Source organism: Ochlerotatus camptorhynchus, unplaced genomic scaffold (genome assembly GCF_037179485.1).
Source record: "Ochlerotatus camptorhynchus isolate MF236.1 unplaced genomic scaffold, CSIRO-AGI_Acam_v1.1 ptg000402l, whole genome shotgun sequence".
Lineage (NCBI taxonomy): Eukaryota > Metazoa > Arthropoda > Insecta > Diptera > Culicidae > Ochlerotatus > Ochlerotatus camptorhynchus.
In genome coordinates this window covers 1229497-1255211 of record NW_027040888.1, presented here as the reverse complement: position 1 = coordinate 1255211, position 25715 = coordinate 1229497, and the positions used below count along the sequence as shown (strand labels likewise).

The following is a 25715-nucleotide window of genomic DNA, read 5'->3' as shown; positions in this document are numbered from 1 at the left end:
ACAAGGGACAACCCTATGGGGTTAGTTTTCATTGCTGCAGGGGTGATCATCGATTTCCTCTTTTAATGACCATGGCTTCATTAACCTATTTTGCACTATTTCTGCTATGCTCTTCCATCATTCAGATCAACAAACACACCAATGAATGTGTTTGCCGACGAGTTATTAATGAAACAGAAAGTCGATGAAGAGAATCGATCAAAATCACTTGCACCATGCTTCCAAGTTTGGTTACAACATTACAACTCTGGAGAGCATTTTGTGTGGCATTTTGTGGTTCTGAATATGGAAATGAGTGTGCAAAATGCTACGCAACTGCATCCTCCCTATTCCCACACGCCCGAAGATTGGAGGCGAATGCCACTTCGACTTGTTTCGTCTACTAACGACTCTCTGATGACAGTTTTGGGAAAGCAGCATATGCATGTACGTATTTGGTGGATTTGTTAGTTGTTCCGATTTTTTTGGACAATGCTTGAAATTTACCACTTTTTCAAAAACTCCTTGTTAAAATTAAAAGTCGAAAGCATCGCTATCAATGCGTAAGAATATTTCTGATCGATTGGTGATAAAATTATTCAAATTGTTCCAGGGGCCGCTGAGTTATTAGAGTGCAAAATCTTTCATAATTTCGTTACATGTTCCATTTTCGGTTTTCACAAAGTATACCTCCATATAGAAATCACAGATGTAGTCCTACGTTACAAAACAGCAATATCTAAAAGATAATCGAGAGATCTTCATAGAAATGTAGAAACTTTTCGATAACTTCATGATATTCAGCGAAGTCTCGAGTTTATCTAGGACGATCAGGTAGCTGCAGAGCAATCCCATTACATTAAGGAAACTTACAGAGGCTTACAAAAAGTAGCGTGGAATTACGGGATATTCCGAGAACTCTAAGAATGATTCGAAAACTTCATATACATCCGTGAATTATGAATACTCAGAGAACCTTAGAGAAGCAATTAAATCTTCAAGGATTTCCAAAAAAGTTCAGGGAAAATTTGTGATTTAAGGCAAAGTTTGTGAGCCGCCTAGGAAGTTTACAAATCTTTAGAAAAATTATTAAAAAATAAAGGTAAAATCTGACAAAAAGTAAATTGGCACGCACAAAAAGACCTGTAATTCGTGATTCAATAAGTTTGGAAAGTCCATTAATGGTTGCTTTACAGTACTTTTATTAAAACTCCAAAGTTACAGCATTCGATGGTTACATTTATCCAGCTCGAACCAAATCTCGAACCTTCCTCTTGATGGAGCCCATCAGCGCCCGCACAGTGGAAACGGATCCGGAATCAGCGTATTTCATCCATTATGCCCACATTTGCTGCATGTCCTCGACTGCCCCGCCGTTTCGTCGAAGTCGCTGCTTTGAAATTGCCCAGTATTTTTCGATTGGTCGAAATTCCGGGTAATTCGGAGGATTCATTAGCTTGGGGACAAAATCGATCTTGTTGGCAGCATACCACTCCAGAACCACCTTGGAGTAGTGGCAGCTGGTCAAATCGGGCCAAAAGATGACTTTGCCCCCATGCTTGCAGATGAACGGCAATACACGCTTTTTCTGGCATTCTTTGATGTAAACTTGGGATGTCATTGTCGAGGATGTGACGAATGGTTCCGTTTTCAGGCCACAACTGCAAATCACTTGCCAAATCATGGCCTTCTTCGCGAACTTGTCGGCAAATGCGATGTAAAACTTTGAACCGGGAAGCTGCCTAAAATCGAGTTTGACGTAAGTTTCGTCATCGATCAAAGTGCCGCCCTTGTGTTTCATCAAAACACGGTCGTTCAAGAGTCTGGCACGCTTTTTGATCACGGAATTCTGCCTCATGTGCCGGTTCGGATGTTTACTGGCTTTGTACACCTTGAAGTTTTGTTTGATGAATTTGATAAACATGATGGATTATTTTTTTCAGTGCATATTTATGACACGCTATTCGCTACAATTCGACGGTACAATCTAAATCCCATGAAAATGCATACGTCCGTTTATAATATGACGCTTGAATCAAAATGGCCTGAATAGCTATGGAAGATTCATTTTCCCTCTTGTTGAAAACTTAGACACAGTTTCAGTTAAGTCGGAAATATTCGCGTCGGACTTAAGCTTTTTCACGAAGATTTCGCATGGAACTGCTAGCAGTGAGGTTATAAAATAGATTTATTCGCGAGCCAGATATGGTCTCTGGATCTCAGCAACGATTCTAGTCCAATTTTATTTATCTATATGAATTTTTGCACAGAACGCATGATAAATAGACAAAATGCAACTTGAAAAGTGTTCTCCAAATATAATAGATACAGTCATTCAAATCAACAAGTTTAGAAAGATTGGGCTTTTGCGCGTACCGTGAAATTCTGGAATATTTAACCCATCCTTCCCCTTTTCATCACATTTTTCCTATGTCTTATAAGGTTTTGCACCGTCGGGGTTAACCTCAATCGGATGACAGTTCAGTGGTACTTTTGTTTTATTTAATAATAGAGACTTTTAGCCTTTAGCTGGTTCGTGCCAGAGACGAATAAAAGTAAATCTGGTTGCACGGCTGTAAGATTTGGCAACCCGTAGTTTTGTGTTTACTTCAAACGACTTTTAATTTGAGCGACTGTCGTCTGCTTCAGCATTACGGTAAAAGGAATACTTTTTTAACCGTATCGGTAGTACCGCTATTCAATGGAAGTATTTGAAGACTCGATTTTTGACAACTCTGAGTGAAACCAAATATTCCACATTGGAGGGTACACAATGTACACAAATTATTCAATCTGCAATTATTGCTTCCTATCATGTACAAGTGAAATATCTTCTTAAGTCTTTCACAAAATTTAATTTCTTGAAAAATTACACCGGAAACGCCTTGATCTTTGTTAAGGCCCAAACGCAATGTGGACGGAAGCGGACCGGAAATGGAAAGTTTGACAGTTGTCACAAATGACATCAAGATGCCTAACCGAAGTCGATTTGGTTCCAACAAGTTTTCAATCCGACAAGTTGGCTTATTCAGTTGGCTTATTCGGGCTTTTCCGCTGCCGTTGCCGTTCCGCTTCCGCTGTCATTGCGCTCGGGCCTTTACAGAGCCTGTGTAGATATATATCGTTGTGCTGGAGAAAATATTTCGCGAGAACATAACGAGAATACAGCTGTTGAATAACAATAATATTATAATTATTTAATTCTAAACAGTTAACCAGCGTCTGGCTGAAAATCTCCTTAATAGAAACAACCAACTACAACAATTCAGTGCCAACAGTTCAAAGGGGCGTAATTGCATTTGTAAACAATGGCTTTGGTCGTCGATTTCTCGCGAATGAAAGCTCACTCATGAAAATGAATGACACCAGCATGCAGAGGTGCGTTTCCTGTATCAGATAGCATTTGTAATTTGGAGGGGTGGGTTTTAATTTGCGAGAAATCGACGTCTAAAGCCATTGTTTACAAAAGCAATTACGCACCTTTTAAATGTTGGCACTGAATTAAATTCAATCCCAATCTTAATACTTCCCAAGCTTTTCTTCGTGAAGCGCTCCTGTTTATTTACATTGCTTGATTGGAACCGCGTTTGACGGTTCGATTGGAACTTTTGGATTCAGTCTTCGCGCGTCTCTTAACCATCTTCTCTGGTTCGTGCAGTGAATGTTCAGTGGTACTGTTTACGTGGACTTAGTATGTTTTTCTTGATTAGATTTTCTCGATAACGGCTTAGACTGCAGTGAGATGTAAACCTGAATGATGCAATGTCCGCGAGCAACATCCTTCTCCACGCATTTCGTCCGCATTTTTCAAATTAAAATTCGGAAATTTCAATTAGGTTTTGCACCGTCGGGGTTAACCTCAATCTAATGACAGTTTAGTGGTACTGTTTAGGTGGACTTAGTTGATTTTTTCTTGGGTAGATTTTCTCGATAATTTTTCAGACTGCAATGAGATGTAAACCACATGTCTGCATTGTCCACGAGCAACATCCTTTCACCGCACGTTCCTCGAAAATTTGCAAGTTTGCAGTTTGCAAGTTTGCAATTTGCAAACGGCCGTACCACTGAACTGTCAAAAAGGTTGGTGTATGATTTAGAAACAAGCTATGCATGAGGTATAGGAACCGAAGCAATAAATTTTAATTAATTAAATAATTAATTTATTAATTTACTTAATAATGAGTTAAGCCGATTTTCTTCAAAATGGATGAAATTTTACTCATTAAAGCGGTACTTTCAAGTTAGTGTGCTTATACATTTGTAAACATCAAGGCTAGTAACTGTCAAAATCACGAACAAAATCAAAACATATCGACAGTGAGCATGCATAAGGACGTAACCGCGATGATCGATTTTCTGTTTAATTAATAACTCGCTTGGAATAACATTCCTGATTAGCCTCCCAATATTTGAACTCATTTAGTAAGAAACTGATTTGGCACAAACTATTTGAAGTTTATATGGAAATTACTATATGGGAAAACCATAATTTCAATTCATATATATCTCAAAATTCACCAGTTCACTCTGCTTTAGAAAATGATAGCTGCGCTTGTTGAAAATTTTCTCTGCTACAACTTCGTTGAAAACCACTTTTCGATCAAATGTAAGAAATAAAAGTTATTAATGATTCATGTCACATGATCATGATTATGATCAACTGTTCAGCAGGCAACGTTGGTGTTTCTGGCGCGAGAATAGAGGACAAAAATCATGGCTACTATAGACGAGTGTACGGGTGAACTTTTGTTCATCTACTGAAACAAAATTGACACAACAGCGGGGCCCTGTTTACTAAGAATAAACACATGCATAATGCTCGGGTAACATTTGAAAAGGCCCTATAAACTTTTGTAAATAATTTGCTATGTCCTTTTCACGAGAACCGAAGTACCCCCACGCAAACCAAGAGCACTATCGGGAAGGGGAGAATTTCCCCTACCCTATGGTGTTGTTAGTTTGCGTGAGCGTATTCGGTTCGCGCGAAAAGGGCCTAACAAGTTTGGTTCTCGTGAAAAGGACATAGCTAATTATTTACAAAAGGTGATACGCCCGTTTCAAATGTTACACGAGTATTATTCATATGTTCATTTTTAGTAAACAGGGCCCCGCTGTTGTGTCACTATTTGTCGAGTGAGTGAACTCAAATCCATCTGTGCACTCGTCAATGTCACACTGCAGAATACAGTGTTGCCCACAATACAATTATTGCTTAACCATGCCATAAGATTATCAATCTCTTAAATAATTAATAACTATTTGATTTGACGATTGACTGAAAAACAATTTTTGCAAAGTTGTAGCTGATAAAGTTTCCCATAAAAATAGCAATATAACTTGTTAACAATACACTGTGGAAAAAAGCTACAAGACAATGAATAAATAGTTTGGTTTTCCCATAGTAATTTCTATATGAACTTCAAATGGCTTGTGCCATGTCAATTTCTTATCAAATGAGTTTAAAGAAAGTTTTGGAGGCTAATCAGGACCCGATTTGGAACCGTTTGAGCACTGTGGAGCGAAAATTTCAAATTTTGCATCAGTCTAATGCTCACTGTCGATATGTCGTTTCGTTGTTGTGACGTAGCTACACCAGAACTGTACCGCCCTACACCGAAACTGTTCAGGGTCTAGATATCTGCTGCACTTTTGTTTACAAACAAACGATGGTGGAAATTGTGTTTTGGTTTTACAGTCTTGCAGAAAAGCACTGATTACTATTTTATCATCGCCAACGTTTTGATCCAGGTGTTGGGATCTTCATCGGGGCTCGATTTTAATCAGCTTGTGTGAGTTGTGTATTTGTCCTCATAAAACAACTCAAAACATCTGGATTGAAACGTTTAGAGATGATAAAACAGTAATCAGCGTTTCCCTCCAAGACTGCAAAAGCCGATACACATCTTCGAATTTATCACTCCAGTTGAATATCAAAGTACCGTGGACCCTCAGTAATGGGACCGTTTTCAATCTGAACACTTTTTAATTTGAACCCCGCTAATCTGCACGTCGTGCAAACTAAAAATGGATCAAACGTCGTTTAGCGCAAGGAATGGAGAATAGCGAAATGGAACTTAGTGAAACGGACTGATGCTCATAGGGTTACTAGAAGTTCAAATTGAAAATGAACCCCGTTAATATGAATGAAGTGTCGTTCAGATTAGCGGGGGTCTATGGTAATCAAATAAGGTTAAGCTGTCAACGACTCGTGCTTGTTGGCGCTAACACTTTTGGTGTACCACACCGCAAAAACGAAAACTACAATCCAAGTAACATGGAAAGTTTTAAAGCATGCCACAAGTCTAAATCATGATCTACACAACCATCATAAATTTAAAATTGTTATTTGAAATAAGACTCCTCCGCGCAGTGACCTCCCAAGTAGCATTGCAAGTTTTATCGTGGTTTCATAGTATTCTACAAGTCTAAATAATGGTCTTCTGAACCCTCATATAACCCAAATTGTTACAAGGGCTGTGTGACTTTTGTCATTCCATGTACACGGCGTTGGCAGTATAGTCACTATATTCATAGTCTGGTGGAAATCAAATCCAGCAAACTGGCTACTTTGATTATTCAAATAAAAATCTAGCACCCCGTTAACATGTTCAAGCCTTTGCAGAACGTTTTGAGCAGGGGGTAGGACATAGTTATTTTTTAGACTTAGCCTGATAAACAAAAGTATCAGTAGAATATTTTGTTTCGCAGAAAAAGCTTTATATTTAACATGTATTATATCTTGAAAATACTTAAATATTTTCGTTGATATTTAAAAATATTCGATGGTATTTTCAAATATATCAAAGTTGTCTTTCCCTTTGGTTTTGAGCAACATAAACATTTTTTCTTCATTATTCTGCACAGTATCAGTATCAATATCAAAATTATTTTTTTACAGAATAGAAGGAAATGTTTAAACAGTTTATATATAGATAAATTTTCACCAATATGTGTTGATAATATTTGCAATGCATTTGGAAAAAAAATATCAAAATGTATATTTGCTGTTGCCTTTGCATTAGTCGCGTAGATGTTCCCAACGAAAACCACTAAAAAAAAGGGCATTCAGGAACGCATTGAAAATTTTCCCCCTAAAAGGATTTCGTTTTCATTTGATTTAATTATTGAACGATCACAATACTTCCACGACATGGTTTCACATTCTACACTTGACAGTTCAAATAGGCTTCCGTCATTGGATCCACCAGACTATGAATACGACCTTCTCCGATTTGCATAAAACTGTGGCATAATTGTTTGTTATTGTTAAAAAAAAAGTATTTTTAATAATCTTTCATTTGATATTTTGATCTTTGAAATCGGTTCAGCGGTTCAAGGGTTATGAATTTTTGAAAAAGTAATTTTTGATATAAATCGAAGAAAATAGATTTTTGGACCACCCTACTACCAACAATCAATTCGAAACTAACGATTTTAAATTGACTCACTACTTGACTAGCCTATTTGTCCCAAGCAAATCGATTAACGTATCCCATTCTAGTATAAATTCCAGCACTACACTATGTTTGTTTTGATTCGCTATGAAAGTTTGACAGGTAAAATGAGGGCTTCGTGGATTTTCCTATGCTTCGAGGGGTGCATCGATTAGCTTGAGACCGAAGATAATACTAGAGCTGAGCCAAAAAATTGAGCTCGTTTCTTCGGGACCTTCTGGTCTTAGAGTTATCTCTATGCTGCTATCATGGAAATAGTCATTCTAATGACAAATTAAACAAATATGGGTCTAATATTTCGCAATAAGGAACAAAACTACAATTTTTTATGAAATTCTGAGAACCACTACACTTCCGTTCATAACTTTAAGAATACCCCCAAAAAAACATGACAAATTTGTTATGTTCATATCTCTGTCATGTTACGTCCAATTTAGATCATTTGAAAGGTATTGAATGGAACTTTCCTCGTAGGCAAATTGTTCAATATAATTTTCAAATTTTGTGTGCTAAAAGTTCACTCAAAGTAACAATATTTTTCAAAATTTACTCTGAAGAATCGTGACTGATTTTCTCAAAATTGGGTTGGTCAAATATTGAAATAAAAGTAGTAGTAGAACACTTATGCTATACCATTCATACCATTCAAATAACCTTTGGAGATCGAAAATTGAACGTAAAATGAGAGATCATTGAACAAAACATATTTGCATGGTTTTTTGGGGGTATCCTTAAATTTATGATCGGTAGTGTATATCGATTGGCTCATTACTAATAAAAACACAGACAAACAGACATACCTCTTTCTCCCCAATCATTTTTAATTTGATCGCATTTAACGCTCAATTCAAGCGTTATAAGTTGCTTGAATACCTCACCACAGCACTGGAATCGGATCACTTTGACGTTTCTATACATGTTATCGAATTGGTATGCAACATTGTTTGTGACTTGGCAAGCAAGCTTTTACCCAAAAATAGCTCGCGAGATGTCGCTAGTGAGTTCAGTGGCAAAATATATTTAAGAAAAAAAAATTGTTGCCTATATATTTGAAGAAATACTTCAAGTCTCCTCATCCATTAATGTATGAGTTAAGTAAAGAAGTGTGCGTTTGACTTGTACTGGCCCTTCGCTCATTTTCAACTTATATTCAATTTATTAATACTGCCGTACTCTAGCGGATCTAGCAATCTACCCTATTCAAACCTTTCTCTAGCTAATAAATGGTGATTCTAAAGCTTCATGTTAGATAGCATACCCAACCTAAAGAGCCTAAATTTATAAAGAGGCGACATGTCAAAATTGGAACAATCGATTGTCTGTCAAAGTCATAGGAAAAGTCATTCCAATCGAGCAGAAGACCAGTCAAATGGATAAGATGTCGTCTCTTTATAAATTCAGACTCTTTAACCCAACCAACTCTGAAAATCGTAAACTTCACGTATGAAGTTACAAAAACCACGTTGAAATAAAAAAAAATTAAAGAGTTACGTCTGTTTGTCAGTGATAAAAAAAACTAGACAAAACTCGATGATTTCTTGAAAAAATTGGAAGATTTCAAACATTAGTTATTTGACTGGATGCGTCCCGAGGGGGGCGACTCTATCTACGATGCAAAAAAGATTGTGTTTTGCCGTGGCTAGCTGCGCGCACGCTGAGTAGATAGAAAGAAGATTGATGATGATTCTGAAGATTTCCTGCAAAAAATTGATGAGCGATGCAAGTAGATGCGACAAATGAAAGAAGATTGTTCGAAGATTGATTCGCTAGTGTGAGATTTGTTGACCATCTAAACTTGAGATTTAGATGTGTCGCCCCCCTCGATGCGTCCCAAAAAACTGGAAGAATCCATTTTAAACTGGAATGTTGGCATCACTGTAGGTGAATCTGAATGTATATCTAGAGCAACATATGAAAAGGGCTCATACTTAGAAATTATCGCCGACTTCGGTAGTTTTTACCGAAATCTGAACAGCTGAAATTTTTTTTTTTTTTTTATAATGCGTTTATTTTTCCAGGCTCATTTGCTATAGCTTTGCGGAGCCAATATTCATTGATTAGATTACAAAATTACTTAAAACTAACGTTAGTAAAGCGGGGGCCGATTACTCGCGGCTATCTCGAGGTTAGGGGTGACAAATTGTAACAAATGGATGGCAGGGAAGGAATTGTGAACACAAGGTTTGGAGAGCAATGTGCTCTTGATCTCGAACTAAGCGACACTCTGATGAAAAAGACAAACATGGGGGTACACCGATGGGCAGCTAACAACTTGGGAGAACACAAGATGACACTAACTACTAAATCCTCAGATCTATCCGTTTTAAAAACACATAAATTAAATTCAAATAGTCGAGATCTCGGCTCGCCAAGACATCTCTAACGGGTATCGCGGGTTGTTTTCCTCGGGCCCTGAGGGATGTGGATAACTCAGATCTGGCAACACGGTGTAAAGTACACGACCAAACAACATGCTCGATATCGTGATAACCACTGCCACACGCACATAAATTGCTGCCTGAGAGCCCAATTCGATAGAAGTGCGAGTCTAACGAGCAGTGATTGGACATAAGCCTTGATATAACTCGTATAAAGTCGCGGCTCATGTCCAACCCTTTGAACCATGGTTTGTTCGACACCTGTGGTAGAATAGAATGTAACCATCTTCCCAATTCACCATCATTCCATTTGTGTTGCCAACTGATGAGGACTTGCTGACGAGCAATGGAGAAAAATTCGTTGAAGGCGATTTGTCGCTCAAAAATATCGCCTTCCATAGCGCCCACCTTAGCCAACGAGTCCGCTTTCTCATTACCCGGAATTGAGCAATGAGATGGGACCCAAGCTAAGGTGATAGTATAGGAGCAGTTAGATAAAGCACTCAGTTTAGATCGTATTTCAGGCAGGAAATACGAGGAGTGCTTCATCGGCCTCATTGAACGAATAGCCTCCAATGAGCTAAGACTATCCGTAAAAATGAAATAATGGTCAGAAGGTAGTGAGGCAATTCGCTCTACTGCGTAAAATATAGCTGCGAGTTCCGCAACGTATACTGAGCATGGTTTCTGCAGTTTATAAGAGGCGCTATGAAATTGATTAAATACACCAAATCCAGTGGAAGCATTTATGGTTGACCCATCTGTGAAAAATCTTTTATCGTTACTTACATGGTGGTACTTGATTGCAAAAATTGAGGGAACAACCATCGACCGATGGTGATCTGGTATTCCATGGATTTCTTGCATCATGGTCAGATCAAAATTTACAGAGGAACTATAGAAGGCTTGAAAGCAATCACGATTGGAGATTAATGAAGAAGGGCCAACCTCCAGCGTCATGTACTCATAGTACAAACTCATGAATCTTGTTTGAGGATTTCGGTCGAGCAGCTTCTCAAAGTTTTCTATTATCAATGGGTTCATTACTTCACAACGGATAAGAAACCGGAAGGACAGTTCCGCGAAACGATCTGTCAGTGGGAGAACACCCGCGAGTACTTCGAGGCTCATCGTATGTGTCGAGTGCATACAGCCAAGCGCGATTCGGAGGCAACGGTATTGAACCCGTTGTAGCTTCAGGATGTGTGTTTTTGCCGCGGATTGAAAGCAGAAGCTACCGTACTCTAGGACCGACAAGATGGTTGTTCGATACAACCTGATCAGATCTTCCGGGTGTGCTCCCCACCAAGTTCCAGTAATTGTACGAAGAAAATTGATTCTTTGTTGGCATTTTTGTTTCACATACGCAATATGTTTTCCCCACGTGCTTTTGGAATCGAACCAGACACCTAAATACTTGAAAGATATACTTTGAGTGATTGTTCTACCCTTTAGTTGAAGCTGTAACTGTGCAGGATGATGCTTCCTAGAAAAAACAACCAACTCAGTTTTCTCCGGAGAGAATTCGATACCCAGCTTCATAGCCCAAGTAGACAAATTGTCTAAGGTATCTTGCAATGGTCCTTGCAGGTCCGGTGCACTTGGCCCTATAACGGACACAACGCCGTCATCTGCAAGCTGCCTTAGCGAGCAATTTTCATCAAGACAACCATCAATGTCTTTAACGTAAAAATTATAAAGAAGGGGGCTTAAACATGAGCCCTGGGGGAGACCCATGTAACTAATTCGTGAAGTTGTCGAGTTTCCATGAGAAAAGCTCATATATTTCTCAGACAACAAGTTGCTCAAATAGTTGTTCATAATTGGTGAAAGCCCACTATCGTGGAGTTTATCCGAAAGGACATCGATACAAACAGAATCAAAAGCCCCCTTAATATCCAAGAAAACTGAACCCATTTGCTGTTTTTGCGCATAGGCCAGTTGAATTTCAGTTGAAAGCAACGCAAGACAGTCGCTCGTTCCTTTGCCTCTCCGAAATCCAAATTGCGTATCTGAAAGTAAACCATTCGACTCGACCCATTTGTCTAGACGAAAAAGAATAATTTTCTCCAACAATTTCCGTATACAGGACAGCATCGCGATGGGACGGTACGAGTTATAATCCGACGCGGGTTTACCGGGTTTTCGAATGGCGATAACTCTTACTTGCCTCCAATCATCCGGAACAATGTTGTGCTTCAGAAATTGATTGAATAAGTTCAACAAGCGTCTCTTCGCGACGTCTGGGAGATTTTTAAGCAAGTTGAACTTGATTCTATCCATTCCTGGAGCTGAGTTGTTACATGAGAGGAGAGCAAGTGAGAATTCCACCATCGAAAACGGGGAATCTATTTCGTTACTACCCGACGGACGATCACGAACGTTGGTTTGAACCGACACCGAATCCGGGCAAACTTTCCGCGCGAACCTGAATATCCAACTGTTTGAGTACTCCTTGTCTTCGTTGACCGGTGATGACGCGTTTCGCATTCTCCTGCCGACATTCCAGAGTGTTCTCATGGAAGTCTCTCGCGACAACCCATCGACGAACCGACGCCAGTAACCGCGTTTTTTGGCTTTAATCAAGCCCTTAAAAGTTTTCTCGAGGTCGGTGTACCGCTCGAAATCCCCGACCTTACCGTGTCTGCGGAAGCGTTTAAACGCGGCGGACTTCTCGCTGTTCGCGTCGGTGCAATCCTTATCCCACCACGGAGTGGGAGGTCGTTTGCGAACGGAAACACCCGGAACACGTTTCGTCTGTGCTTGCAGCGCACAATCGATGATTAGACGCGCGAGAAAGGAGTACTCATCCAGTGGAGGAAGTGTTTCAATCGATTGACTGGCATCAATAACCGCGGACGCAAATTTTTGCCAGTCAATGTTTTTCGTAAGATCGTACGCGATGTCAACCGAGCGAGTAGAAGATGAACCATTGGTAATATAAATTTTGATTGGCAAGTGGTCACTACCGTAGGGATCTTGGATTACTTTCCACGAGCAATCCAACGATAGTGAGCTCGAACAGAGGGAGAGGTCTAATCTACTTTCTCTTGCTGGAGGTTTGGCTACTCGTGTTACTTCCCCAGTGTTTAGAATTGTCATATTGAAGCTATCGCAAAGGTCGTATATCAACGTTGAGCGGTTGTCATCGTACAGTTCCCCCCAGCCTGTACCGTGGGAGTTAAAATCTCCTAAGATCAACCGAGGCTCAGATAAAGCTGAGCAGATATCAGAGAAACCTTGGCGAGAAATCGCAGTTCTCGGAGGAAGATATACTGAGGCAATACTGAGACTTTTACCTCGAACATTTACCTGACATGCAACTACTTCAATGCCTGTCACGGAAGGCAGATCGATTCTATAAAAGGAATGGAGTTTGTTGATCCCGAGAAGCACCCCTCCATACGAATCTGCTCGATCAAGGCGAATAATGTTAAAATCGTGGAAAGGAAGATTTGTGTCTGAAGAGAGCCATGTTTCACAAAGAGCAAATGCATCACAAAGTGAGGAGTGAACTAAAAATTTGAATGCGTCAAGTTTTGGTATAAGACTTCTACAGTTCCACTGCAGGACTGAGATCATATCCCCGACCTCATTTGGAGAATTATCCATCAAAGGATATGATCGATGCAAGGAAGGACCACTTGGAAGCTAGTTGCTTCAAAAGAGTTTTCACAATTGGAAGCACTAAATTAATAATGTTCCTCGTTGAGTCAGAGACATTGAATATATTGAAGATGCTCTCCACAATTCCAGAAAACGTGAACATGGGAGCATGTTCTTGCTGATTTTTCAGCTGTTCTTCTGGCTGAAAAAATGGGATATCTGGGGTTTTAGATGATCCCGGAAGTGGCGGAAAGTCTTTGTTAAAATTACAAACTTTAAATCCCGGTGGTGGGGGTTTTGGTACATTTCCGCTACCTCTTAAATTTGTCAAGGTTGGTTGAGAGTCCAAACGAGAGGCCTTACGAGGTTTTTGGATGACGTTTGTTTTGCATCGATTCCTCGGGTTGCCGTTAAAGACAAAGGGACGATCCTCACCAACCTCTGAATCAGAGCCCTGATCATCATGTGGCAGGAGGTGGAATGTGTTGTTGCTTTTTTGGGTAGTTTGGGAAGATGAAGCGGTCATTTTCAAAATTTCTGCTAGTGAACGCTTAGAGCGAGCTTCCAATGACCGCTTAAGTTTTTCTCCCTGCTGTTTGTACTTCGGGCAATCACTCAGAGCATGCGGAGTATCCTTGCAGTAAACACATTTTGGGGTAGCACCACAAGGACCTTCCGTATGCACCTCCCCACATTGATCACAGCGCGGTTTGTTTGAGCAATAGTCTGCGGTGTGACCTAGTTGCTTGCATTTTAAGCAATTCATTACCCTCGGTACAAACAAGCGTACAGGTAGTCGAACCTTCCCAATTGTGACGTAGTCAGGTAATGCCGATCCTGAAAAGGTCACACGAAACGAGTCTGATAAGGTATACCTTTTTTTCGTACCTATGAGCGACACTGACTGCAGTTGAGTGCAGTCCAGTATCTTGACTCTTGGGAGGCAACGATTTTTGAAGATGCCGAAGGATTCGGCGTGCAAGAAATCTTCGCAAGTTAGACTCGCTTCGGTGACCACTCCTTCAATTTCTACATCACAACTGGGGACGTAGACTCGATATTCTATCGAAAAACGCTCGCATGCAACGATCTGGTTGGCCTGCTTCCGGTCGTCAACGGTAACTCGCAGTTTGTTTGGCGTCACCTTAAAAATGTCGGTAACGGCCGAGAAATGTGTTGTCAGATCTTTAGAAATCCGGGTAATATACAAAGGTTTTTGTTTGGGCCGGAAAAATACAACCCACGGACCTTTCGAGTCATCAGGGTATGCCTTGTGGCGGGGGGTCGCAGAAGTTTTTGGGGGAACGGGTGGAGTAGGGGGAACGGTAGACGAGGTGGCGATGGTGGAGAAGGGGGAGTAGGAGGAGAAGGAGGCAGTGGTTTGACACTCCCTTTAGGGTAGGCTCCAGTGTTTTTGTTGGTGAGCAAATCAAGTGATTCTTCAAGGATATCCATTTCCTCAGAAGAATCGAGCTTTTCAAATGAAGGAGACTTAATTGACTCATCATCTGAGATGTCAAGCGACAATCCCCCGCCTTTATTTTTGTCATCCATTGCGGTGCCTTAAGGTATCACCGCAATGGAATGTATAGAAAACTTTGATGTTAATAATTCAAATATTTTCCTTGCCACAAATTTGAAATCAATCAATAATTAAAAATGAAAAAAGAAAAAAAAAAGAAGTATATGGGATAGAATCTACCGCACTCTAGGTAAATTGCTCAGCAAAAAAATTAATAATAATAATAAAAAAACAAATAAAAACAAGGGAAACTAATGTATATAAATTAAATAATAAGCAAGAAAGGGTAAGCAACGCTGTAGGGGAATTAATCAGATCTTAAAAATCGAAAAACAAACCAAACAGAGAAAAAAAAAACTTCTGATGAAAAAAAAAAATTACTTATCTCTCTATACCGGGATGGCGCGTCTTCCCAACGGAGAAGAAATCCACTATGCGATGAAGCAGTGGGTTTTCTATAGATGCAGGCAAAAACACGTGCTGGCTAACAAAGGGCCCGCTTCGATAGCCCGAATCTGTTGTTGTGTTGTGGTACGGCTGATGACCTTGCTGTTGAACGATGCAAATGTGATGGTGCGATCGGATGATGGGATGACTCGGTTGATGGCGTTAAAGTTGGACGGGCGAACCTCCGGTCTCGCCGAGGCCGCTGCTTCCAGAGTAGAGCGTCTTGGTCCGCTAGTGGTACTTTTTGCTTTAGTCACTAGCAGGGGAGTGCATCAAAAAAACCCCGTTCGGGGAAAAAATCCAATATACACAGCGCAGAAAAAAAAAACTTGTGACGATGGAGAGTAGCACAAAGTGAACTTGATCAGCCGAACGTTCGACAAGGAATGAACAGCTGAAATGTTCGGTAAAATTTATGCAATTCAATGCAATTGCCTTTCAGCAACTTTGAAACTAAATCTCCACTAAAATGACAAGATTTGATAATTTAAACAAGGTTGAACATGTTTTTAAATTATTTTCAAATTCAATAGCCTTTAAAATGAAGGTCAATGTTTAACCGAACGCTCAGCTGTTCTGATTTCGGTAAAATTTACCGAAAACGGAAGCAAAATCTTAGTGTGCAGAAGTAAACAATAGCTGTAAACGTCGATTTCGCGTGGATTAAGACTCATTCAGGTAGATTTTTAACCACGTGCTAGTCCATCTCCGATGCAGGCAAACTAACAGCAGCATCTGGTGGAGTAAGTTTGATCTATCAGAAGGTGTACTTAGTTTACGTGGGCGCGTTGTGATTCGAGAGCAATCAACGTTTAAAGTCATTGTTTACATTCGTCACATAGGCCATGTTGCTCTTGATATACATTCGAATTCCGCACGTTGGGTTATCTTCAATCGGGCTAAATTTTAGTTGCACTACCGTTAGTTGGGCTGTAGCCCACCTAAATCGAAGTCAAACGCCATTTCTGACATTCCTGATTCCTTTTCGAGGGGATCATGGATGAACCACTGCATAGTTGCTTACACGGTAACCGCAAAATATCCTATAATGATTACAAAGTAAGCATTTTCGAGGGAAACTGGGACTACCCATTAAATAAGTAAAATTTTACCCATTTATGAGTAATTACAACTACAAAAACAAGTAGTAAGGGGCTGTTCATAAACTACGTAGACAGCTTAGGGTTTGAGAACTATCTACGGCCCATACAAATTTTAAAATTTTTGTATGGACAATTGTCTACGAATCTCAATAAAATGTCTACGTAAATATGTTATGAACAGACCCCAAGTATTCATTTTTGAGTAACAAATACTCATAAATGGGTAATATTTTTACTCATTTAATGGTTAGTCCCAGTCTCCCTCGAACATGCCTTCTTTGTAGTCATTATTGGGTATTTTGCGGTTACCGTGTAAGGATTGTTATCAATCGGTGTATCCCTCAATCAATTTTCAGCCTGACAGCTCAGTCCAACTAACAAAAGCCTTTCACTAAGTGGGCTATGTGTTTAGTCTAACGAGCGAAAGTTAGCTGTATAGAAGTACGGTCAACTTTCGCTCGTTGGGCTTAACCCATAGCCCACTTAGTGAAAGGCTTCCATTAGTTGGGCTGAGCTGTCAAGCTGAAAATTTGTTGAGGAATACACCGATTGTTTAGAAGCATCAAAATCGTTTAGCAACTATACACATTGTTGAACCCATGAGCCCCTCGAAAAGGAATCAGTACGGTCAGAAATGACGTTTGACTTCGGTTTAGGTGGGCTACAGCCCAACTAACGGAAACCCAACTAAAACGTAGCCCAGGCATGTTTTACAGTGTCGGCTACTCAATTTTGTAGTAAGTTTTTTGCCTGCACTGTCCTCTGTGAACAGCTTTCGGAAAACAGATTATGCGTTGCATCACTGCAAATAAAAGCAGTGACATTTGATGAAAAATTAATTATTTGCTTCCCAGAACGACTTGATAGAACCAGGTATTATTTGGCAGCAGATCAGGACCAGGCAAATTTCAGTTCAGTTCAAGTGAATCTTTTTAAATCTTATTCTTTGTTTTAATTTGAAAGCTCGACTAGATAAAAATTTGCTGTCTTTGGCAAAGTTGATGAGAAGGACAAGATCTATTGAATAGAGAACACCTCAGTTCGGGATTCCCATATCAGCTAGCGATAGTTTTAGTCATTTGACTTCTATTTTCTTGACTGAACTTCACATATCGATTAGTTAGAAGGTTGTAGTATTTGACAAAGTTGTTCTGATGAACAAGGTCAATTGAATGGTGAACAGTTCAGTTCAGGATCGACTAACCAGGTGGCACTACTGTCTTACCTGACTTATAACGAATATACGTTGTATATGAGTACCCCGAATACAACGTATAGTTCGTCCAATTTTACATTGTAAATGCGATGCAAAATTAGACGAGTCATACGTTGTATTCGGGGTACCCATATACAACGTATATTCACTTTAAGTCAGGTAATACAGTAGTGTGTCATTTATCTTATTACTGCCTGCTTTACACTGAAAACGGAACTAGCTCAGAGAGTGATTCACTATAACCATTCGTATGGAGAAATTTCACTCAGCGCCTGACAAATTTCTTCATACGAATGAGTAAACGTGACTCACTCTCTGAGTAAGATTCGTTTTCAGTGTAGCATGACAGCTCGACTCAATAGAAGGTTGCTGTCTTTGGCAAAGTTATCCAGATGGACAAGACCTCTTTATGAGTCAACAGTTCAGCTGAGAATTCCCTTCCCTGTTAACGATTTGACGTCTTATTACTTGCTTCATATTGACAGCATTTTGCTACACTTGATGTATGGAATTTCTTCTTGATTACTTTTCAAATGGCACCTATTTAAATTGATTTCAAATAGGTAAGGGTTCGACAGTAACTTCTTCTTTCCGACTAGACATTTTCCAAAGATTCACAACATTCTACCACCATCTTCAGTCTCGACTACCGATAGTGTCACTCACCTGTCCGCTGGCGACGAGGAGCGGTTCCCGTGTCCCCTACACCGATAAAATTTCCCGGAATGTTCACAAACCAATTATCACATGCACTGCACATAACCTACAGAAACACTGCAACAACCCCGACAGCCGTTGGAAATTCTTCACACCACATCTTCCACCGGTGAAACACGATCGCTCAATGTTAACTGGGAGGACCTCAGCCGCACAGCATCCGATCATCATTTTTCAATTTGATTTTTCGTCCCCGGGATTGGCGCCGCCCTCGTGCCTCCGCCGGAATCGGAAAAAATGCACCTAAGGCTAAAATTAGTCGGTGCAATTTTTCTAACAAATGTGCTAATAACTCAAGTGGTGGCATGTTTTGGGAAAGGTTTGGACGAGCGGAACACGAACCAGCGATGATTTATATTCCCATCTGGCTGCTCCCCATTATGGGATGATGTTTTGGCTCGCGATTTCCGCCGTGTGCTGAGGTAACATTTGTCTTGCTCTCTCTCGCTCCATCGATGGCGGTGGTTTTGTGTGTTTTGATTTTGATGCGAATTTTATTATTGGTTCGGTTTCAAGGTTCGAACCATCTGGCCCCCCCCTGGGGGGTCGTCCATGGAGGATGTTACGCTTCTTTGTTTGTTCATTGGGTGGGGGGTAGTTGTCCACTTGCATCGTTTGACTGGTTGGTTGGTTTGGAGTCAATTGTCCGTGAAATTAGAGTTGGCTAATGGGGCGTGGTGGGAAGCCGATACCTGCGACTCGATACTGAAACGGAAGAATTTTCTTGATTAGGAAAACCACTTCGATGGACGTCATTAAAATTTATATTAAATCGAACATATTTTCTCTTCTTTCATCTCGACTCAACTCTGGCGCTCGTCACAATCATTTTGATCCGCCCCTTCGCCGCCGCCGCCGTCGCTGGGGATGTTATTTCGGCTTGGAATATCCGATCTTTATAAATATCAATTTTCGAACTCTACGCCACACCGAAATAAATCCTGGCACATCATCGTCGTCGTCTTCGCTGCTGCTGCCCTACGCGTCCTACAGAAACGACGACCATCAATCGATGTACGACGCCCGAGCATTGCAGATATGGAAGAGAAGATCAATCTACCGTCGACGCCGTTGCGAGCCATCGGCGATCCAGGCAAAGCAGCAGTCATCGTCGACTTCCAGGAGAGCTACTCCGCCGTTGAAGGTTCGGTTCCAACCACCGTTTTGTGTGGCTTCGCTTGTTGGCTTAGTGCTTAGTTTGCTTAGTGCTTCCTAGATTTAGGATATCGATTTGCTGCCAGCGCGCGCTCTGCTGTTTGAAGCTAACATGGTTTATAGGTGGATAAGTCCGTTCATGGAAGGTGATCGTTCGACTCTTTCCCTATCCGTTCCACAGATCAAACCGGTTACATCTCGGTGCAGGTCGAGGGTAATCCCGCTCCGACGTGGAAGTTCTTCAAGGGTATCACCGAGCTGGTCGATGGTGGTCGCTACAAGCATCACACCGATGGCGAAAGCAATACCATTACGTTGTGCATTCGTAAGGTCAAGCCGAACGACGAAGGCAAGTACAAGGTCGTGGTGTCCAACCCCCATGGCGAAGATTCGGCCGAGGTGCAGCTGTACGTGTCCGACTCCAGTGGCATGGATTTCCGTGCTATGTTGAAGAAGCGAAAGTACGCCAAATGGGCCAAGGAGAAGGAGGAAGTGGTCATCGATCTGAAGGAGGTCGAAATCCCCAAGCCACAGTTGAAGAAAGTGGAGAGAGTATGTGTTTTCGCCAACACTTGAACGAGGAATACGGGTCTCTGGTGATAAGAGTTTATGTTTGTAGCTAACCGAAACCCGTTTCTTTGTTTTGTGTTGTGATTCTGTGCGTGATCCATTGATCGAAGACTAATTCTGCTGACGATTTCAGAAACAAGACACCTTCTCGAAGCCTCTGGTGGACATCACCTGCAAGGAAGGTCGTGAAAAGAAGGTCTTCTTCGAGGCCACCTTCACCAAACCAAATGCCAAGGCCAAGTGGATGCTGCGTAAGGATGTAGGTTCCTCATTCGTCTGCTTCTAACCACGGTAATGCTCTAATCCAGCTGCAAACATTTTCCAGGAAATCTTCGTTGGACCCAAGTACAAGTTCAAGTGCGAGGGCGATGTTTACACTTGTCTGATCTTGAATCCCAAAATCGAGGACAGCGGTAAGTACACGCTGGAGATTGCTGGTGTGCAATGTATGGCCTATCTGACCGTCGAGGAAGCCGATCCGGTGTACAAGTTCACCAAGTTGCTCAAGAAGACGGAGAAGGGCTTCATCACGCACGATACAGTCCTGGAGTGCCAGGTCGACAACTCGTTGGCTCCGATCTCCTGGTGGAGGGGCGAGACCAAGCTGGAGAACAGCGACCGGTACATCATCGGTAAGGATCTCAACGGAACGATGACGCTGATCATCAAGAACTGCGTCGCGGAAGATGCCGATACCTACACCTGTAAGATCGAGAAGCAGACCGATAAGACCGAAACGAAGCTGAAGATCTTGGACTACAACTACAAGTTCACCAAGGTGCTCAAGAGCCAGCAGCTGTTCGTCAAGGACACGGTCACGCTGGCTTGCGAGTTGGACCACGTGCTGGGAACGGTCGAATGGTTCAAGGGAGACACCAAGATCGAGGAGAACGATAAGGTGCAGATCATCAAGGATGGTCGCAAGCACAAGCTGGTGCTGAAGGATGTCGCCAAGACCGACAGTGGCATGTACCGATGTGTGAGCAACGCCGACAAGACCGAAGCTGAAATCTTCGTTAAACGTGAGTACCCCGTATCCCGTATCCCTCGACAGCTCGCACATAACCTTCTTCTGCCCCTTAGGACCCAACAAATTCATGAAGAAAATGAAGGACACCACCGGGGACGAAACGCTCGAGTGCGTAATGGAGATCCAAGTTCAGGATGAGGAAGCCGACGTGCAGTTCTTCAACGGCGAAACCGAAATCACCAAGAACGACCGTATCGATATCGTATCGGACGGTCAGGGCACCTGGAAGCTGACCTACAAGAAGCTTGAGTTGGGCGACGCAGGCGAAATCACCTGCGTTTGCGGACCACTGACCAGCAAGTGCACGCTCAAGGTCAACAAGAAGGAAACGAAACCGAAATTCCAAGTACCACCCAAGGTGGAAACGCCTGCCAAGGAAGAAAAGGTCCTGGAGGTTCCATTCACAAGTAAGTACCCCCCCTGTCCCATTGAATGTCCCTACGAATGTTCAATGACGTTACCACTTTATCTCGTGTTGTTGTACAGCCGGTGAGTCACGCCAGTCTAAGGTCACTGCCAAGGTGTTTAAAGATGGTAAGCCGGTTACACCGGACGAGGTTGATATAGTTGTAGAGTATGATAAGATCGTGCTCAAGTTTAAGAAGACCGAGTTCAAAGACTCGGGTGAATTTAAGATCGTAATGGAAAATGCTACTGGCTCGGAAGAGCAAACCACCAATGTTGTATTCCAGGATAAGCCGGAGGCACCTCAGGACGTTGAGTGCGTGAACATCTTCCAGACGCGGTGCGTGGTCAAGTGGAAGGCACCGGTCAACGATGGTGGTGCAGCGCTGACCAAGTACGTCCTGGAACGGCAGGATGTGTTCAAGCGGTCCGGCTGGGAAAAGCTCGAGGACGTACCCGGAGATCAGACCAAGTTCTCTGTTACGGATCTCACAGCGGGCCGTCACTACAAGTTCCGAGTTAAGGCCGTCAACATAAAAGGTGAATCGGATTACTGCAGCATGGAGGAAGATATCATTGCCAAGGATCCATGGACCGAACCGGATCCACCGAGAGACCTAGTAATCTCCGATTGGGACAGAGAATTTGTCGAACTGACATGGAAGGTGCCGAAATCGGACGGAGGTGCTCCTATTCAGAGCTACGTCGTTGAGTTCAAACCGTACACGGCTGCCAATTGGAAGCAGATCGATACGCTTGGGCCCAATCAGTTGAAGACTACACTTCGCAATCTAACTGTCGGTGAAACCTTCGAGTTTCGTGTGAAGGCCACCAATCAGGGAGGTGCCAGTAAGCCCAGCAACAACACCGAGCCACTCAAGATTAGAGATCGCTACGTTAAACCATTCATCGAAGGCGAAGGCCTGCAGCCGATCACTTTGAAGAAGGGTCAAACCATTCGGTACTATGCGCAGTACGGTGGTGAGCCAGAACCGGAAGTCATCTGGGAGAAGGACGACATTCTCATCATCTGCGACTCCGAGAAGCGCAAAACAATCGACGTAGAATCGAACGCTACGACCCTCAACGTGAGACATTCCGTTCGTGCCGATTCCGGTACATACAAGCTGAAGCTCAAGAACAGCAGCGGAGAGTTCGTCACGTCTGCCAAGGTGTTGGTGCTGGATGTTCCCACGCAACCGATTGGACCGATCAAGATCGAAAAGGCTAGATTCAACCACGTGGTCATCAGCTGGCAACCTCCGGAGGACACCGGTGGTTGTCCGTTGACCGGCTACCTCCTGGAGAAGATGGACGTAGAAAACGGAACTTGGCTGCAGGCTGGCGAGTGCGGTGCCGAGCAGCTCACGTTCGACTTCCAGCATTTACAGAAGGGAAGGAAGTTTGAGTTCCGGGTCAAAGCCTACAACAAAGAAGGCGAATCTACGCCTCTGGAGACTTTGCTCGCGGTAAAAACTGTCAATCCATACGGTAAGTGCATTGAGCCAGTCGATCTATGTCAATTAGCAAAATTTAAGCCAAAATCTGTGTGCGCCATCTGTCCGAGTCAAAAATATTGATATAGTTGTGAGACTAGCTTAGAAGCTTGTCTGCAAGTGTGCATATCCTAAACCTTCTTTTCACCTGTGAAAATAGATCCCCCAGAAGCTCCCGGCAAGCCGGCCGTCGATGACTACGGCGTGGACTTTGTCGAACTCAAGTGGGAAGCCCCGGAGAAGGACGGTGGACGTCCCATCACGCACTACGTCATCGAGTACAAGAATAAGTTCTTGTCCGATTGGACAGAGTGTGCCAAAACCGAAACTCCCGATCCCGTGGGCAAGGTCCACGGGTTGAAGGAGAAGGTCGTCTACCAGTTCCGTGTCCGGGCCGTCAACAAGGGTGGAGCTTCCAAGGCTTCGGAGCCTACCGATAACCACACCGTCAAACACAAGAACCGTAAGTTTGCCAGTTCGGAACAAAGTCGTTCAATTGTTTTCCTAGTCTTAAGCTGTCAACACCAGTCAATCCGGGTTTTGCTTTGATAAACGGTTCCACGTAAGTAGCAAACAAACAAAATGGTTCTAAAGTTTTGCCGCGAAAGAGTGTCGTGAACTGTTCGGTGTTGAATTCTAACATTGGTTTATACCTCACACAGTGAAACCTCGCATCGACCGAACCAACCTGAAGAACATCACCATCAAGGCCGGAAAGTCAATGATCTGGTCGGTGGATGTGAAGGGTGAGCCAGAACCGGACATCGTTTGGAGCTGGCGTGATAACATTCCGCTTACCGTGTCCGAGAACATTAAGATCGAGTCGGGCAACTACCATACGAATTTCTCGATCAAGGAAGCCAAACGTGCCGATACGGGCAAGTACAAGATTACCGCCAAGAATGCCTCCGGTAAGGACGAAGAGGAAGTGGAGCTGGTTGTGCTTGGAGCACCCAGCAGGTGCCAGGGCAAGTTGGAGATTTCCAACGTTACCAAGAAGGGCCTGAAGCTGAAGTGGAAGAAACCACTGGACGATGGAGGTTCTCCGATCAAGGAGTACAAGATCGAGAAGCTGAAGAACCGCAACGGCAAGTGGGTCCGCTGCGGCACGGTCAAGGGTGGACCGGACATTCTCGAAGCCGATATTACCGGACTCGATGAAGGCGCTACGTACAAGTTCCGAGTGATAGGTGTTACCGATGAAGGCGAGTCGGAACCACTGGAATCGGATGAGGTTGTGGCTAAGAATCCATTCGACGAACCATTGAAACCAGGTCAACCGGAGGTTGTCGACTTCGATAACAAATCCGTCAAGCTCAAGTGGGCTGCTCCAAAATCGGACGGCGGTGCCCCGATTATTAAGTACGTTGTACAAAAGAAGGAACGCTTCAAGGATTGGGAAGACGCCAAGGAAGTTCCTGGAGGTGAAACCACTGCTACGATTGACGATCTGAAGGAGAACAGCGAGGTCCAGTTCCGCATCGTTGCGGTTAACAAGGCTGGAAATTCACCCGAATCCGATCCTACCGGCGTACACAAGGTCAAGCATCGTTCATGTAAGTATCTCATATGTTTGCAGGTTACCTGGAATGGTCGGCAACTCTTTGTCTCTCTCATCTCTAGTGAAACCACGTATCGATCGTACGAACCTGAAGCCGATTGTGGTCCGCGGTGGCAAGATGGTGCACTACGACGTGAACGTCAAGGGTGAACCGGAACCGGAGATCACCTGGTTGGTCAAGGAGAAGCAAGTCTTCAATGACGATCACTACGAGATCATCAATCAGGAATACAACACCAAGTTCACCATCAAGGACAGCTGCCGAAAGCACAGCGGTGTGTATGAAATTGTGGCCAAGAACGAGCATGGTGTGGACAGAGAGAAGGTAGAAATCACAGTGCTGTCGGCCCCTAGTAGACCGAAGGGACCACTCGAGGTCAAGGATGTCACCAAGAATGGTTGCAAGCTCAAGTGGAAGAAACCGGATGACGACGGTGGCAAACCGATCACGGCTTACGAGTTGCAGAAATACGATCAGAAGGTTGGACGCTGGGTACCGATGGGAAAGGCTCCAGGAGATGCGGAAGAGTTTGACGTTACTGGACTGCAGGAAGGTATGCACTACAAGTTCCGCGTTAAGGCCATCAACGATGAAGGTGAATCCGAACCGTTGGAGACTGAAGAGTACATGGTTGCAAAGGATCCGTTTGATAAGCCAAAGGCACCGATGGACCTGGTCGTTCACGATTGGGACAATTCAAGCGTTACTCTCCAATGGAAGCGTCCCATCTCGGATGGTGGAGCTCCCATCAGTGGGTACTTCATCGAGAAGAAGGAACGTGGAGAGACCAAGTGGGAACCGGCCCTCACGACGCGCAGCCCCGAATGTCAAGCCAAGCTCGATGATTTGCCAGAGAAGCGTACCTTCCAGTTCCGCGTCAGTGCCATCAATAAGGCTGGCACTGGTGAAGCTTCGGATCCAACTGGTTTCCATACGGTGAAGCATCGCTACTGTAAGTATTCAACTGGTTTCATGGTCTGCTATATCTTCAATAAAATCGCTTCAGAAACTGTCTTTTACTCTTAACTGTACGTGCTTAGGTTAAGTCATGAATGTCTTAGAACCCGCAGCGATC

At 42.9% G+C, this 25715-nt stretch overlaps 1 protein-coding gene across 15 annotated transcripts in view; it reads left to right on the top strand.

The window, feature by feature from the left end:
* The window catches only part of bent (projectin protein bent), a 134050-nt gene that overhangs the window by 91431 nt on the left and 16904 nt on the right, over positions 1-25715 (top strand). For 12 of the 15 annotated variants that reach the window (XM_065233449.1, XM_065233459.1, XM_065233457.1 and 9 more), the window contains 9 exons: positions 19416-19566; positions 19759-20129; positions 20281-20406; positions 20473-21169; positions 21231-21584; positions 21664-23073; positions 23239-23541; positions 23741-24634; positions 24702-25592. In XM_065233449.1, the coding sequence (XP_065089521.1) occupies positions 19416-19566; positions 19759-20129; positions 20281-20406; positions 20473-21169; positions 21231-21584; positions 21664-23073; positions 23239-23541; positions 23741-24634; positions 24702-25592 (5197 nt within the window). The remainder of the gene's footprint in view (positions 1-19415; positions 19567-19758; positions 20130-20280; positions 20407-20472; positions 21170-21230; positions 21585-21663; positions 23074-23238; positions 23542-23740; positions 24635-24701; positions 25593-25715) is intronic. The other 3 variants (XM_065233460.1, XM_065233458.1, XM_065233461.1) reach the window with 3 other exon arrangements.